Consider the following 16517-nt stretch of genomic DNA (forward strand, 5'->3'; position numbering starts at 1 on the left):
GGTTTATGGTTACATACTTTTACATAAGTAATATGTTGGAAAACTGTTTTAAAAAGGTGAAGAATATGGATTTGGAATACAATTGAAAAAATACATATGTATATGCCTACTGTAAAATCTCAAATAGAATCCCAATGGGCTATCTCAAGAAGAAGCCCATTTCGAATTGAAGCACAAACCCCCCCTCCCCCCACCTTATTTGTTTGCATAAAGCAGACTGGAAAAGAAGCCTGTTTCGAAACTCGAAAAGAAGCCTGTGGGCTTCATTTCAAGATAGCATGGGCTTGTTTTGGAGAGAATAAAATACAAACACTGTACATAAGTTTAAAAGAAACAAAATATATTAAAAACTTGCTCGGTTTATACAGTAGTTAGTGATTCAAGTGCCGGATAATACAATCCATGATACAGACTGATATACAGACGAGGCCCTATTTATTGTTTTATAGGAGTAAATTCCAAAAATTTACAGCATTCATTTTGAAAAAGCCCCCATCTTTAATTTGCAAAAGTAGCCTCGAAAAGAAGCCAATCCATCTCAAGTTTGCAAAAAAAAAAAAAAAAAAGATTATACAGTATTTCAATTCATGTATTGGGTTCCGGTAAAAAACAAATGTGGCAATGTGAAACACCAAGTAGATTTTGTTTTTCAATTAATTACTTCAAAGAAAATTCAGAATATACTATACTCGGGTAAAATTATTATAACAGTATGAACAACAATATTGTAAACAAAATAAAAATTGAAAGGCAATGCATTCATTTAGTTAGTTTGTACTTTATGGATGATTGCTAATATTAATCGCTATATAATATTATGTTTCTTCGTGAAATCGCCTCAAATTGTTTAGAATTTTCAAAAATGTTTGTTAATATTTAAGTAATGAAAGGTTAGTCTCATTTCAATGTTAATTTTTAAAGAGAATAATTATTATTTATGTTAATTATAACAAACCATTTTCATTTATATTTCATCATGGTATAAAATTTAGCAGAAATTGAGAGTAAATATCAGTTTTTGAATAAAGTTATATAATAATATACATTACATCCAAACACTGTTTTGAGAATTATAATTTTCTTAGTTTCATGATTATGGATGTGTAAATATTTACAGGGACGTATTGCAATTCAAAAACAGATTATTATCAGAACCCAAAAAACACTGAGAACTTGGGCAAATCATGATAATTGAAAACCTTCACATTAAAGATAGTACTTTTTGATGGATTGATAATTCGTGCTAAACTTGGATTATCGTCCGATAAATTATATCCAAATTACAAAAAGAAGATGGAACTCTTGTACAGAGATGATGTATTTCATTTTCCTTGTGCCCTTGATAAAATCACAAGTTATTAACAGACACTAACATTAGGCATAGGTTACTGAATCGTTCGGGGTGTGAGTGCAATGCATAATTTAGTACCTGAGACCAAATATTTTAACCCCAGGCACGATTTTTTCTCATTCACGATAGATTCTGTGAATTATAACAATTAATGTTTGCCCATTAGAAGTGTTTTCTCATGCTCTTTCGGTGATCTGACATTATTCTTGGGAAAGAAGAACATAGTTGAATGAACTCTGCTAATTTTTTTTAACCATTTGAAATTTATGAACTATAGAGGGCACACTTAATAATTAGTAAGCTTGATCTTGAAATTTACGATATATAAAATCTATGATTATAAATTTTGATGTAATACCATCAAACCTCGAATTGAAGCTCAGTGGGCTTAATCTCGAGATGATGCCCATTTCAAATTGAAGCCCCCCTCCCCCCACTCTTTGAAGATAGCATAGGCTTCTTTACGAGATAGTACAGTACAAACAATGTACATAAATTACAAAAGACAAAAAAAAAAAATTAATTAAAAACAAACTTGGTTTATACAGTAGTTTAGGTGATTTAATGCCATTTAAATACACTTTATGATACAGATAGATGTTACAATGGCCATATTTATTGTTCTATAGTACAAATTCACAAAATTTACAGCACTTATTTTGAAAAGAAACCCCCTTCTTTACATTGCAAAAGTAGCCTCGAAAAGAAGCCCATTTTGAAAAGAAGCCCATCTAAAGTTCGCAGAATAAAGAAGCCTAGGGCTTCAATTCAAGGTTTTACGGTAGGTGATAAACTATTATTATGTAAAATATGGGTTTTCTTGCACATTCAAGGTCACATTTATAATGAATGAACAGTATTCATATATTAAAAAATTATGGTATGATTGACATTTTAAGCTTACAAAATACTAAATCACTGATTATTATTTAAATTAAGAAGTTTCATAACTGGCCAAATTAAATTAAATTTAAATATGAATTTCTGCTGTTTTCAAAAATTATGTTGGTAATTAATAATACTGATAATAATGGTAATAACAATTAAGTTCAAACAAATTAGTTACTATTTATATTGTTTGTAGATGTCCTTAATTTAGCTGGCCATTAATTATTGAAAAACCATGTATTTCAATAAAAAATGATAACATATTTGAACAATTTAATGCTTAAAATACAGTTTCTATCTTTTAGCAAAACAGAATCAGATTGAATATAGTTTTATAAAAAAAAAGTTTTATTAGCAAAACAGAATCAGATTGAGTATAGATTTATAAAAGCAAGTATTGTCATCAAGCACAAACCATATAAGTTTGTTAAAAACACTAACATTTCATGTCATACAATTGTCTATAATATACAATAAATATAAACTACATTATGTAATAATCAGGGACTAATAGACTTGTAATATATTGTAAAATTTATAGTCTTATTCATAGAATATAGAGGCCCTGGAATTCTGTATATACATGGAAATCTTTATTATTATAATAATTATTGTAAATATTAGGAAACCTTGAACACTTGTCACTGATTCTAATCTCTTTGTTCGTCAAAAATTATTTTTTTATGACATGACCAAAATAGTAAGTAAAACAAAACAATTTTTTGAAAAAGAACTTAGGACTTAGTTCAAACCAAAAATCTAAATACATTTCACCTTGAGTAAATACAACTCTGAATACGAGGCAAATATGATGACCAATTGCCATGGAAACCAGAGCAGCTGCGCGTGTTCTTATAACCCTGGGACCTAAGCCTCAATTGTATCGGCTTGTTTGCACGACACTTATTGATATGATCAGAAAGTTGAGGGTAACACGATAACAGAGGCCCGATTTAATGATGGCCCTATTCCCGACTCATTTATCAGATAAATGCACTCGGGTACAAAAAATCAATTCTCTAGAACAACAGAAATGCGTTGCTGGTTCAATACTCTCCTTTTCATATCAAATATGAAAAATCGAATACAGGCTGCGGGCTATTTTTAGTGCACATAGGAGCCAATATGACCCACAGGCCATATTATACACTATATTCATTTGATTTCATTTAGATACATACAGTACATATCTAATTTCATTTCTGTTTTGTTCAATTAAACCATGCTGTACAACTGGTCAAATATATTTCAGAATTGGCATTAATCCTGGATAGATTTCTATAATCTGCTTAATATGATTCTCTAATGAATCTATAATATTTAAGGCTTAATAAGATTACCTGGTTTTTTTCATGTTTATTACGATATTTCTTTGTGATTTACTTATACCATAGATCCTACAAAATACTAAAAACAGAATGTGACTTAAATTAGTAATTAAAATAAATAACATAAAATAATTAATAAAAATAGGCCTAAAGGTTAAAAAATATATTTTAGAAATATATATTTAAAAAAAGAAGCTGAAATAAATGTTAAAAAAACCGATTTCCTGCCTTTAGAATTATTGAAAACTTCAGTCAGTTCTTTTTATTAAACCTTTATTTTGTTTTCCTCTTTAATTTTATATATTTTCATTTTTTTCATATAAAAAGTGCAATACATTAGTGCATAGAGACAGGTACATTATGCACCTTATAAATTGATTGATTTACAACTTTTTACTTTATAAATATTATGAATAAATCATAGATGAACTAGTATAAGACATACCCTCCTATCTGCAATAAAATTCTTTAGAAAATTTTCAACATCAATTCAATTATTCAATTTCTTCTCCTGCTGGTGCCTGAATACTAAATTATACACAGGCCGTGTATGATGGGCAATTCCATTATTTTTGCCCTGTGCCTGTAATACCTAAAAATATGCATACGCCATGTATGATGGGGGCCAGTCCAGTATTTTCTTTTATGCTCAGGGTAAAAGAAAATCAAACTGCTGCGACACTGACCTTTGAACTTTTCTTCTAAAAATGTAATTATTTCTTTTTCTAAATATTATGTACCATTCCCGTACATTCTATGATGGTCCATTCATTTAGATTTTGCGTAAGCTTAGTAAAAGAACGACAGACAGACAGTGGTGAATTCATAACCTTCTTTGGCAGAGTAACAATTACATTTTATTGATTTAAAGAACATTTAATACGAAAATCTTTGAACTGATTTAACCAGACAGCCAATAATTTAATAATAATATAACTTCAATAATTTGATTATAAGCCAATTTTTATATATTTAATTAATTTATTTATTTGAGTCTTTTGAGAGGGTGGCTACAACAGACCCTCTTTCAAAACAATTTATATATATATATAAAAATCTTAACAACATACAATGCAATAAAATATGAGAAGGTTTTAAAATATTCAATAGTTAAAAATCATTAAAATATTTCGAAGGTTACATTTTAACATCTGTACTATTTAAGCATTTATAATTTGGAAAAGAAATACTTTATCATTCTAATTTGCAATTGAAAGCTAAAACTAAAAAAAAAAAAAGAAAGAAATATTAACTCAAAAGATACCTAAATAATAAATGGTAAATATAGACAAATGTCCCACTTCGGTAGAACAGTTCATGTTTCATGTTATCAAACAAAAAAAAATGTTCTGTCCATCAGAGAAAAAAAAGCATTCATTAGAATACAACTTGTAACATTTCGGTTTCTTTTAATGTACCAATTTGTTTCGATCAAACGAATAAAAGAGTTTCCTTGAGCAGAAATCAGACAGCATGCTTTTAGGGCAATCATACATATTATTGTAGGCAGGTTTTCGACAATCATCGGCATTGGAAGACGGTAGTAATGAGATAAACTGGGGCAGGTGAGAGTATGATTCCAGTGTGCGTATCAATACGATATATTCATCTTGATCACACGGGACTGGTTTCTTAAGTTGAGTAATCAACGACTACGCTACTAGACACCACTGCCTGATTCATCAGCAAGCTCATTCAAGTATCACTGATCTGAAATTCACCCGGTACGGGTTCAAGCGATTTCTGGGACAGGAATAAAACCTTGTGATTGAGGATATATTTACTCGAGGCCTAAAATCAAAATCCATCACTGTCAGAAAAAAAAAATAGAAATCAGAGATGTGAGGCTTATTATAAATTTCCTTCTCATTCTCTTTTAATAAATTTAGAGTGGCCTTATCTCAGAAAATATAGGCCTTAGCGTGCGCACAGATTTAAAGCGGGCCTCACTATTGGAGTGCGGAACAAAGAGAAGACAAAATACTAATTAAACTTTGTGTTTACTGTAATCGGTTGATAGGAATTTGTTCTTCAGTATTACGTCGTGCAAATTAATGTGATCTGTAATCTGCAAAATAATTAATCACGAGAAACTGTACCGATTCAATAGTCTCTAATCTCTAACGAACTGTTATCGTGATTTTAGACAGCACTTTTTGATATTACACACTCAGAGCGATAATACCACTGGTTCATCACCATAGCAACAGCACACTCAGCCATAAAATCCCCGAATTAATATCTGAGCTATGAACATTCTAACTTTTAGCAGAGCACACGGTAATTGCAAAGAGTAATTAACGGTCACTTGTTATGCAAATTAGACTCGGTTAATTATTAATTCCAATTGTCTGGTTGGCTAATTGCATAAAGCTAGATAATTGAAAATCATTAGTTGAATTGAAAGATGGAAATTTTGGAAGATCTGAACTGGTCAATGAATTCTACAAACACACTGTTTTAATGGAGCGGTAAAAAAATTATGATTATCTTTTAAATGATCCCTTTTATATAATGGTGTCTTTGATCGCTGATTATACAATTTCACCCATTAATGAGAAAGCATATGTCCACATTGCAAAAAAAAATAATTTATTTTATGACTCAAAACTCAGTTTTAAAAATCATTGCAATTATTATTTTCTAGTATTAAGATCATATCATAAAAATTCATTTTAAATTAAACATTTATAAAAATATTATGAGATAATATATCCCCGACCCCAAAAAAAAACAAAAAAAAAAAACAACACCAAAACATTCAGTAATAAATACAGTGCTATATACTTTTATTTTTATATTTAGAAAATTGGTTAGAGTATTATAATAATACGGATCAAAACTACCTTAAAATTTCAAGCTAATATAAATTATTTGGGCCATTCAAAATGAATTTGTAAGTGGCAATTTTTCCTTGTGGGAGGAAATAAAAAAATAAATAAAAGTTTCAGTAAAAAAAATTTATAAATATAAAAAAGAAAAATATAATATGTACAATAAAGATGCAAAATTTTAACCTTTAAATACAGTAACCATCTAAATACATTTTCTCTATGATATATCTATCCTTACCTGCTTTAATTAGCTGATAAAATAATGGTAGTGCAATAATACAGTGTCGGTGATATTCGTTTTCTAATATTTTATTTTCATTCCTGAAAATTAAAGGAAACAAATACAATTTAATAAAAATATATTTATAACTACTTCTCAATTACATATATTAAATTATCAATTTTGTGTGTGCTCCTTCTTGGTGTGTTGGTAATTTCTTTACAGAGGGTCACCTAAACATCAAATGACCTAGCTTTAGTTGCGAAGGCGACTCTCTTTGGAAATTAAAACTTTTTTTTTATAAAACTGAGCAGTTGTATCCCGGAGTAACAAAAATCAACACGCTGCACTTTGTGGATTATCTAAAATCTAAAATATTTTTATCTTTCAGGCCTGTATTAGAAGGATTTTTATGGTGTAGCAAAAAAAAATGTGATATGCCCATATTAAGGTGTACTATGACATTATCATGCCTAATTTCTCACACAAAGTTTGACTGTGGATGAAGCGTTAGGTGAACCATTCTGATAAACCAAACCACGGATTGGTCGGGGAACGTGGGTCCAAGTCTCGGAATAAAAAATCTCCGGCAGTGCTCACATGGAGAGTTTTCATGGCTTAGTATGGTTCAAATTGAGCTTGAGTCCCCCCACCCAACCCTCGCTGATGTCACCACTGACAAAGAGTCCTATCATTTGTGTCTGTCAAAGGTTTTTAGCTCATTATAAGGGTCTGTGCAATGAATGACTATTGATTTAGCCGGGAAAATATATTCTCACACCCCAGTTCTTCCTTCTTCTCCTACTGGAAATGTTTGAAGCAAACAAATCAATTTCAGTAAGTACCATCATTAAAAATAACGTTATTCTTCCAGCTAGCACTCCCTAACCTAATCAGAGAGCCCCCCTCCCTCTCAACACTCCATTAGCCACTCCCCAAACCCCATTTCAAAATACGACCCTGATTGAGTAATTATTATGGGTACTAGATGGAAGGAACTAATGAGTGGTCTTAAAATCAATGATTTAAGTAAGTACAGCCACAGATACTCGTACTTAATACTCATAAGTACTTTATATTCATTTTCAATACAATATTACATCACCAAGTCCTCCTCCTTATGTCTTTCATTCACTTAATTATACCAATCTGTGTTACGATTGTGTATGGCTTGAATTCAATTAGTTAAATTTGCCAATTCAATTTAATACAGTGAGGAGCGATCAAATAAATTTAAATGATGCGATACTTGTAGGAGGGGTTATCATGAAGGTTAATACAAAATTGTAGTGTTTATTATTATTATTATTATTATCATTCTAATAATCTAAAATTTTTATTATTATCTCCTCTGGTATAAGCCCTGCCCTTACTTTATCCCTAACTTCAAATATTCCTTTTCCCCATGCAAGCGGCTATGGTACGATTTGAATGATTTTCTTAGCTGACTTTCAGAAATGTTTTCAGAAAAAAAAAAATCAAAGATTTGCTATTGAATTAAGTATATGCAGTGTGAAGAATTTGCAATTTAACCAGCCCTAAAAATGTAAGACATTACCAGACTTATAAAATTTTATTTAACAAGAACATGTTACATGCCGAAATATGGTCATGATGACATCACGTCATGATATTTAATATGCACATCATGACTATATATGGGCATACAACATTTTTTTTTCAGAGAAAACTTGATAATTTGGGGAGAGCTTAAAGGGTGTTTGATAGAAAAGTTAGGAACAGTCGATGAGATGCAGATTTTTTAATACTTAAAATTTGGAAAAAAAAGGTTAAAAAAAAGGGGGGGGGTTACGCCCCTTTTTTTGCCAGTTTGGACACTCCTCTTTGAGACTTAATTGTGTAACATATTAAAAAAAAGTTTTTTTTTCTGGTGCCTGGCTTTACGTAAAAACAGATAAAAGAAAGAGACCAAATGCCAAATTTACACAAAAGTTGTTTTGAATGTTCTGAAAGTTTATTCCAATCACTTACTGCATGTCAGTGAAATGTTTTGACGTCAGTTTTGGTACAAAAAAAGCTGCTAAAAGACGTTATTACAAAGTAAACACTTGTACAGTATTACACGTTTTTTAAACAGAAGCAAATGCCTTCCGAAATATTTATAATAAGTGATGGTTTTCAAACAAGAGATATTTACACCTAAAGGTGTTAAACTCACTATTTCCCTCAATTGTAGTTATTTGATAACCTAGATACACACAAGAAAGTAAGCCATCAGAACTTACGGAAGAAAAATAGGTTTTCATTGAGAATTACTCTATTTAAAACGCTTTTGTACTTGTCCCAGTTATGCTTGTCATTTCCCCCTAGAACAAATATCTGTATTATCTTGCTACTAGGTATTGTTCTTAACCTGTCTATTTCTGCGACCTACATAGTGATGCGAGAGAGGGAAAAAGATTCAAAGAAACTTTTTGTGAACTACTGTAAATCATACAGTTGGTGTAGCATTGGTGTAACAATTAACTTATGGGCATGAGTCAGTCTGTACTCAACAATGTAATATTATAGAAGCATCTACGAAGCATCTATTTTAGCCAGTGCCTTGTCAAATCAAGAGTTGGGGTGGGGCGGGGAAGATGTGGTCTAGGTTGTGCAAACATCGTTTTTTTAGACAGGAGGCTCTAGCTCTCATCCTGGTGGGGTCTGTGGGACCACAGTGGAAATAAGTTGGTTTTTGTACTTTTCTGTGTTTTTATCCTTGAATGTTTTTACTTATAATTACTTATATGAATAAATAAAATAAAATAAAATAAAAAATGACAATTTCTCTTAATTTTTTTTTTCTGGGTTAATATGTTGATGGCAATGATACTAAGAGTGAACACGGCAACAGAGTACTTTAGAGTAGAGAGCTTTCGAACACACATTTAATCATCAATTAAAATTTACAAAGAAAAAGTAAGATACAACATCTTAATAATTACGTTAAAAATTGGGATCAGTGGAGTGGAGAAAATGGCGTCCGGTTGAACGCATTCTGCAACGATAGCAACGGAGTAGTATCACGTGGTATCGTGACATAACACTGTAGTACTCTATAGCCAATAAAAATACTATTAATTTAATGGTGTTCAGTGTTGCGCTGTAGGAAACTAAGGAAGGATTGGAAACTAAATAAAAAGAGTTGATTTTAAAGATGGGCAAAGGGATTTATAGAGGGCCATAAAATTAGCATTAGACTCGGTGGAAAACATCAAGGATTGTCGCCCACTCATCCCCTTGATTTGTCACTTCTATGCGAAGTGGCAAATACCAATATTAGCATAACTAGTGGAAAGTGGAAAATACATTTAATGAAAGACTGTTAATTAAACGATAATGAATTAAGTCTTGTATGTAAAAATTTTCAACTTTGTAAATAAAAAGAGGAAAAATTGCTAGGACGTTCCAGAAACAGCAGCCCCTGATAGTAAACAGGTTCCCCAGTGTAATTAAGAATTTAAAATAAAATAAACTAAATAATATAAAAACAATTTTTAAATTAGGAAAAACATAGTTTGCTCTTACTGATTTATTAAAATTAGGTAATGCTGTAATATCCCATCTGAAATGGTAAAAATTATATTTTTCCTCTTCATACAGATATGTGCAAAGGTACCTTTGATGGAAACTGTTGAACGTTGGTATCAACTTCTCATCTGAATAGTCATCAGGTGTATTTTTGGAAAGTTGGCAAGAATTTTGAGAACATCTGCAAAATGAATAAAACACATCTACAACTATAAATGTACTATTTATTTGTTTGAACGTTATTGTAATCCGAATCAACAATATTGGTGAAGTTGAAGTCGTGATGTCAGCGGGAAGGGGAACGCTTAACCACTCTCCCCCTTTTTCCCAAACTAAACTAAAGTATCTTTCAATATGAAAACACTTCATTAAAAAAAAATCAAAAATTTCAAATATTAATATAAAAATATATACATATATATACATATATATATGTATATATATATATATATACATGTATATACATATATCTATATATATATATATATATAATAAAGAACAGAGGCGAACTTTTTTTACTTCATCATTTTATTTCCCACTACAAATCTGTTTCGTATGATCAGCGAAGCTGACCACACTCATCAGGTGGTATCCTAGGTATCCTATATATATAATAAGAAATTCCTGACATACTGTATAATACCAAGGCCACAATAAAAATAATATTAAACAATTCATCATAATCTCATAACAAAATAAATACATTATAATATTATAATTATTATATTAACTACTATTGTCACTGATATCGTTATAATTACTATGATTGTATTATTAGTGATTGTTATTTTTATTATTAGTGGCAAGACAAAGGAAGAATCAATACAAGACTCTAAATATTACTACATGCAATGTAAAATTATCATGCTATTATAACATCCTCTAGCGAATTCCTTTTCCAAAATCATTTACTTTGTAGAAAAAAAAAATATCAAAGTGTGTGCTCACAAATTAATGATCTCAGATTATCTTGTCAAATTTTGAAAAGAACCTTGCATCTGTGATGAATTTAAAAGTTTTACCAGAAACCTGTCATAACTACGGTTTAAGATGTCCGCTTCCTTCCTACCAATAATTGCTGATGGTGGACGCCTTGATAACAACGAGAATCAAGACACACTTTGTAATTTATCGGGAAATGTCAAATAACCCTTACAGGGCAGGCAACTTGTTAAAATTACAGTTGGATTTATCCTCTATCCTCTGGTTAATAAAAGTCAGTCAAACTGGAATAAGTTAAGATCTTTTTTTGCCCCTTTTTACACTGAATGAAGTGAGGTCGATATGTCATTGGATAGCTAATACAATTAGCTTAAAGGTTACCATAAAGCATAGTACGCCACTAATTGGCTTAAAGTAAGAGTGGGCATAAAAATGGGTTGGAGGACTAAAGTGAATTTTGATTTAACACTGAGGGCTGAATCCAAAACTTTGACATTTTCCAGAAAATCTTTCATGCACTGATTTATTCAGAGGTTTTTTTTAGTCAAAAGATGGTAGGGTTGTTGCGGGCTGTAACAAAATTGCCATTGGGCCGCATATGGCCCACGGTCAACACATTGTCCAAGCTAATGTCTTAAAGAAGTATGCCACACCACAATTTTCACTGTATGTAAAAAAAATAACATAATATCTGGATGAATCACAGGCAGGGATAGCAAAAACTTTATTCTTATGGAGGGTCAAACAAAGCAATAACAAAAAAAAAAAAAAAAAATGGCTGAGATAATTTTGGGTGTAAAAACGGTCTATGGACAGGAGACCGGTGTGGGACCTGAGGAAGGCTTGATACTTAGATGCTCGAATAGTATTATGTAAATTGATTCTTAAAATAGATGCTCTAATAAGAAAAGGATGTGTAAGTCAGCCACCCATAGGTAATTACATTCATAATAAATGACCTACAAAATGAAATACGGAGAAACATGATTAATATCTAATAAATCTATTTACTAAATACTTATCAATCTATTATAACATTATGTTGTACTATGCACATACCATATGCCACATGCCTTGTCCATGTTTAAATAACATCTAATTTATATTAAGTTGAAATGAATATAGGGCTTGGTAATTAAGAATGTGTTCATGCAGAACATCGAAAAATATTTACACAGAATTTTTGAAGGTTAAAAATTCATGGGTGGCCTTTTTGTTGAAGCCAAAAAACCGTCTTTCAGAATTACCTTATTTTACAGTACAATGAAGTGAAGAGCACCTATATATATTAAAAAATAAAGAGTGAAAGAGCATTTTAATGTGAATGAGTAACAGAAGAGAGGAAAGGAATGAGAAGAAGGAAGAATGCAAAGAAGAAAAGAATAAAGAATAAAAAGGAAAAACAGCAGAAATAAACAAAGAAGCTGTTAGAGAGTGAAAAGAAGTAGAAGAAAAAGAAAATAAAAAAATGAAGCACAAAGCGCAAGAGTAGATGAGAAATTTGGAAGTAGACATAAGAATTTAAAATAACAATTTAAGAGTAAATGTAGAAATAAAGGAGACGTAGAAAGGAATATGAAAAACGGAAACAAAAAAAAAGTAGCATTGAACAGATGGAGATAAGAAACAAGAAAAAAAAAATGTAAAAAAGCAGAGAAGTAGGTAGAGAATAAAGCATTAGAAAAATTTGTTTAAAAAGAAATGAAAGGGAAAGGGCAAGTAGAAGAGGATATGTAAATGGAAGGAGTGATAAAGGTGCAAAAGAATAGTAAAAATGCCTCGTTTATCAGACAGGAAATGTAGTATATACTCCAACAACATTATTTTAAATCAAGTTACCCTTTATCATTTCAAACATTCAAATTCAATAAACAGAATACCGCTCAGCTACTAATAAAAATAAAACTTTAAAGTTTATAGGATACAGTGACTGTTTGAAAAAAAAAACACACACAGCTGATAGGTGAATAGGCACTAGGCCATAAATCTGAAGCCAAGTATTCAAGGCTGGATTCTGACCTGTAAGATCAGAGCTATCAAAGTTTAGAACCTCCCAGTAATACATGCTTCTTAAAATAACATCAACATCACCAGAAACATGATTAGGTTAGGCAGTAAGGTGTAAATAAAGCAGGGTATAGACAAAGCCAAGATAATCAGATTTTAATTGTCAGTATATTTCCTAAGAACTGCTGTTAAATTTTAAAGACGGGTCACTCTTTAAAATCGCTAGGTGTGTAAATTTATCTGTCTGTTGATAAGGTGATCCAAGAATGCAAAGAATAAAATGTTACTGGGACCATTAAGGTATAAATAAATATTTTTATAACTCCATGCTGAGTCTGACTAGGTATTTGAGATAAAACAAAATAAATAATAAAATAAATTTGACTGTTTTTATGATAGGCCTAGTTTGCATGAGCTATGATGACATATACATATATATATATATATATATACATATACATATATATGAGCATTTCTGCCACAGGAGTGGCAGAAATATCCGAGTTTATAATAAATCAGTGTTCTTAAAGTCTANNNNGATTTAAAGGATTTAAAGGCATGGGAAAAAACCCAGAAACAGCAAGCAGAATAAAGCAATGAATAATATAAATTGAAATGTAACAGAGGAGGAATCTGATAAGAAAGAAAACTCAGCCTCCACCGGGACTCAAACCCAGGACCTTTCCCATACAAACATGGAAAACATCATAACCACTTGACCACAAAGGCACTGTCGTGATTCAGGCATCCGGTAGAATCTGAGTTCCTTTCATTTTTTTTTTAAAGCATCTGACGATACCGATTTTGATATACCTGTAGTGCTAACATCGCACATATAATATATATCAAGATTGCCGTTACCACTGTTAAATTATAAATCATCAAAGCAGTGTTCGAATAAAGTATTTATATTATATGCAATTATTTGTTTCTAGCAGTACCTATTGGGTAATGGAGTGTATCAGGCGGTATTTGAATCTGTTCAACCATGAAGCCTCTGTGGTCTAATGGTTATGATGCCCGCCTTAACAGAAAGAGGTTGCAGGTTCGAATCCTGTGGGATTAATTTCATTACACAATTTCTTTATTCATTTACTTATAGGACTACATTCGTTGAGAGCTATGCTTCACGATGTATTATTATGTCCTTTATTCGAACGCTGTATTTACCTTTCTTTGGTGATTTACAATTTAACAGTGTTAACATCAATCATATGGCTGGATCTTAATCTGTAGATACAAGTTTGATAAGCAGCAGCTAAAATGTAAACATAAGTAAACAGCCAGAAATATCCATACATACAAACATATATATGTAATAATATAAAATGTTAATGGGCAATAAAGTTGCTAAATGGGCTTGCACTATATGAACCGTACTTCAGGTAAGTTAATACGGTACAGTAATATGACATACAATCTAACAAAATTTTAATGAATAATATTTTAGATGAGATTTCTTTAAGACGTTTAATCACAAATCGGGAACACTGACCTAATTTATGTACATTTCTTGTCAGGAAAAGTCTATATAGGCCTAATATGAGTAATAACCTCTCCACCCTCTATTCACCAATTCAAGTTGCCGGTGGCAACACTTGATCTCATCGTGAGGTAAATGGGAGGCCCTTTGACTCCTTAAGGCTATGAGAAAGTCGGCCTCCTGACTCTTTAAGGTTAAGTGAGAAAAGTCCGCCTTAAGGCTATGCAAAATCATACTTCTTTTATAAAAATATGAACTAGGCCTAATATGATTGCAGAGAAATATTAGTAAAATTACTCTCTAAAGACTTGCTGGCAATGAAAGCATATTCTTTGGGGAGGGTTTATTAGTAGTCCTATAGTAACTAGAGGCGTTAAGTGCTGGATCTAGGTTAGCTTAAAAGAACAAACCTATAAACACTGAATATATTTATGTTTAGTCATAATTTTACACGTTCCTATATCTCAAATGTTTGTATTGTTCATAAAACTATGATTAATATATTTTCATATTAATACAATAGCTACTATACTATTATTATCATCATCATTTTGTTTTTATAATGTTTGATAGCCTATTGTATAAAATTAAAGATTATAGCATTTTTTAGAAGAGGGAAAAAATGCAATCATTGGGTACATTTTTGATCTAGAAGCCACTTTCATGTCTTTAAAAGCCCTGACTGTACTATCAAATATTCATGATGTGGCTATATGTGGGACTGATATGATGTCATCGTGACCATATTTAGGCGTGTCACATGTTTTGTCACATAAAGTGTGAGTCGTCTAGTCAGGGCTTAAAGCTCTGTCAAGACTACCATCATTTCTTTGACCACATCATGACTATATATGCCCATATATAGCCATGATGTGCCTATATATGGTTATGATATGATGTCATCTAGACCATATTTAGGCATGTCACAGGTTTTTCTCAAATACTTAAGGACTTAAGACAAGAAGAAATAAGAATTTAATTTTTTTTTATGCTATTGATAATTACAATTTCCAATAGCATAAAAAATTAGATTCTTATTTCTTTTTGAGGTGCGGCCTAAAACAAATTATATTCTACAGCTACAAATATGACATTAAAATACTATACAGATAGAAAAATTATAACAATTACTTTTAGCATATTTATACGTAACTTATTAGACCATTAGACCACTTATTACATCATACTTTGTTAAGTATAATCTTGTCGATATGTTTGTTAATCAAAGACAGTCCATACTTAATTTTCAATGTTTTATGATATATTACCCCTACTGCATGCATTTAAACAACAGAATCCCCATAAAAAATGGATTATTCACCAAATCTTCTCTATAAATAATAAAAATATTATTTATCAAAATACTGGCTGTAATGCATTGCACTTTGGTAAGGTTACTTATAATAAGTAATAAAAAAAAAACATTACATTTTTTATACTGAAGTGCCTTCTGTTAGCAGGTATGCAGACAGTTGAATTATTTTCAACCAAAAGTGATCTATCCCACTTATCGGATTAGCAATAAACAGAACATATAACTGTTGGTTGTAAAATTGATAGCATGTATTAACACTGATAAATTTACAGTCTTCGTCATACTACACTTCGCCATCATAACAGAAGCAAGAAGATACTTTTTGTGATAAATAACTTTTTATCATTTCATCACAGGACAATTGGATTATTCATCTGATAAAATATGAAATAATTATTCAAAATTCAAGATTGCTTTATTATCATCAACCAAACATGCGATAAATGAAATTCCTTTTGCTTGCTGCATACATAATGACATAGACAGTAAAAGGTGATTAAACATTTGAAAACATTGAAAAAAAAAACAAACAAAAAAATGAATACAATAAGGTAATTAATGTACTCATCTACTAAAGTTATTATATGGCAAATCTATCATTAAATTCATGTATAG

At 30.8% G+C, this 16517-nt stretch overlaps 1 protein-coding gene across 1 annotated transcript in view; it reads right to left on the minus strand.

Annotated features, from left to right (window-relative positions):
• Positions 1-1896: 1896 nt before the first annotated feature.
• LOC117110863 overlaps positions 1897-16517 on the minus strand; it is a 29499-nt gene continuing 14878 nt past the window's right edge. Inside the window, exons 3-5 of the mRNA XM_033253694.1 lie at positions 10244-10336; positions 6640-6722; positions 1897-5377 (exon numbers count right to left, since the gene is read on the minus strand). Of these exons, the coding sequence (XP_033109585.1) occupies positions 5259-5377; positions 6640-6722; positions 10244-10336 (295 nt within the window). The 3' untranslated portion in view covers positions 1897-5258. The remainder of the gene's footprint in view (positions 5378-6639; positions 6723-10243; positions 10337-16517) is intronic.

Source organism: Anneissia japonica, unplaced genomic scaffold, assembly GCF_011630105.1.
Source record: "Anneissia japonica isolate Jap-2015-1 unplaced genomic scaffold, ASM1163010v1 scaffold287856_len476331_cov182, whole genome shotgun sequence".
Taxonomy (NCBI): Eukaryota; Metazoa; Echinodermata; class Crinoidea; order Comatulida; family Comatulidae; genus Anneissia; species Anneissia japonica.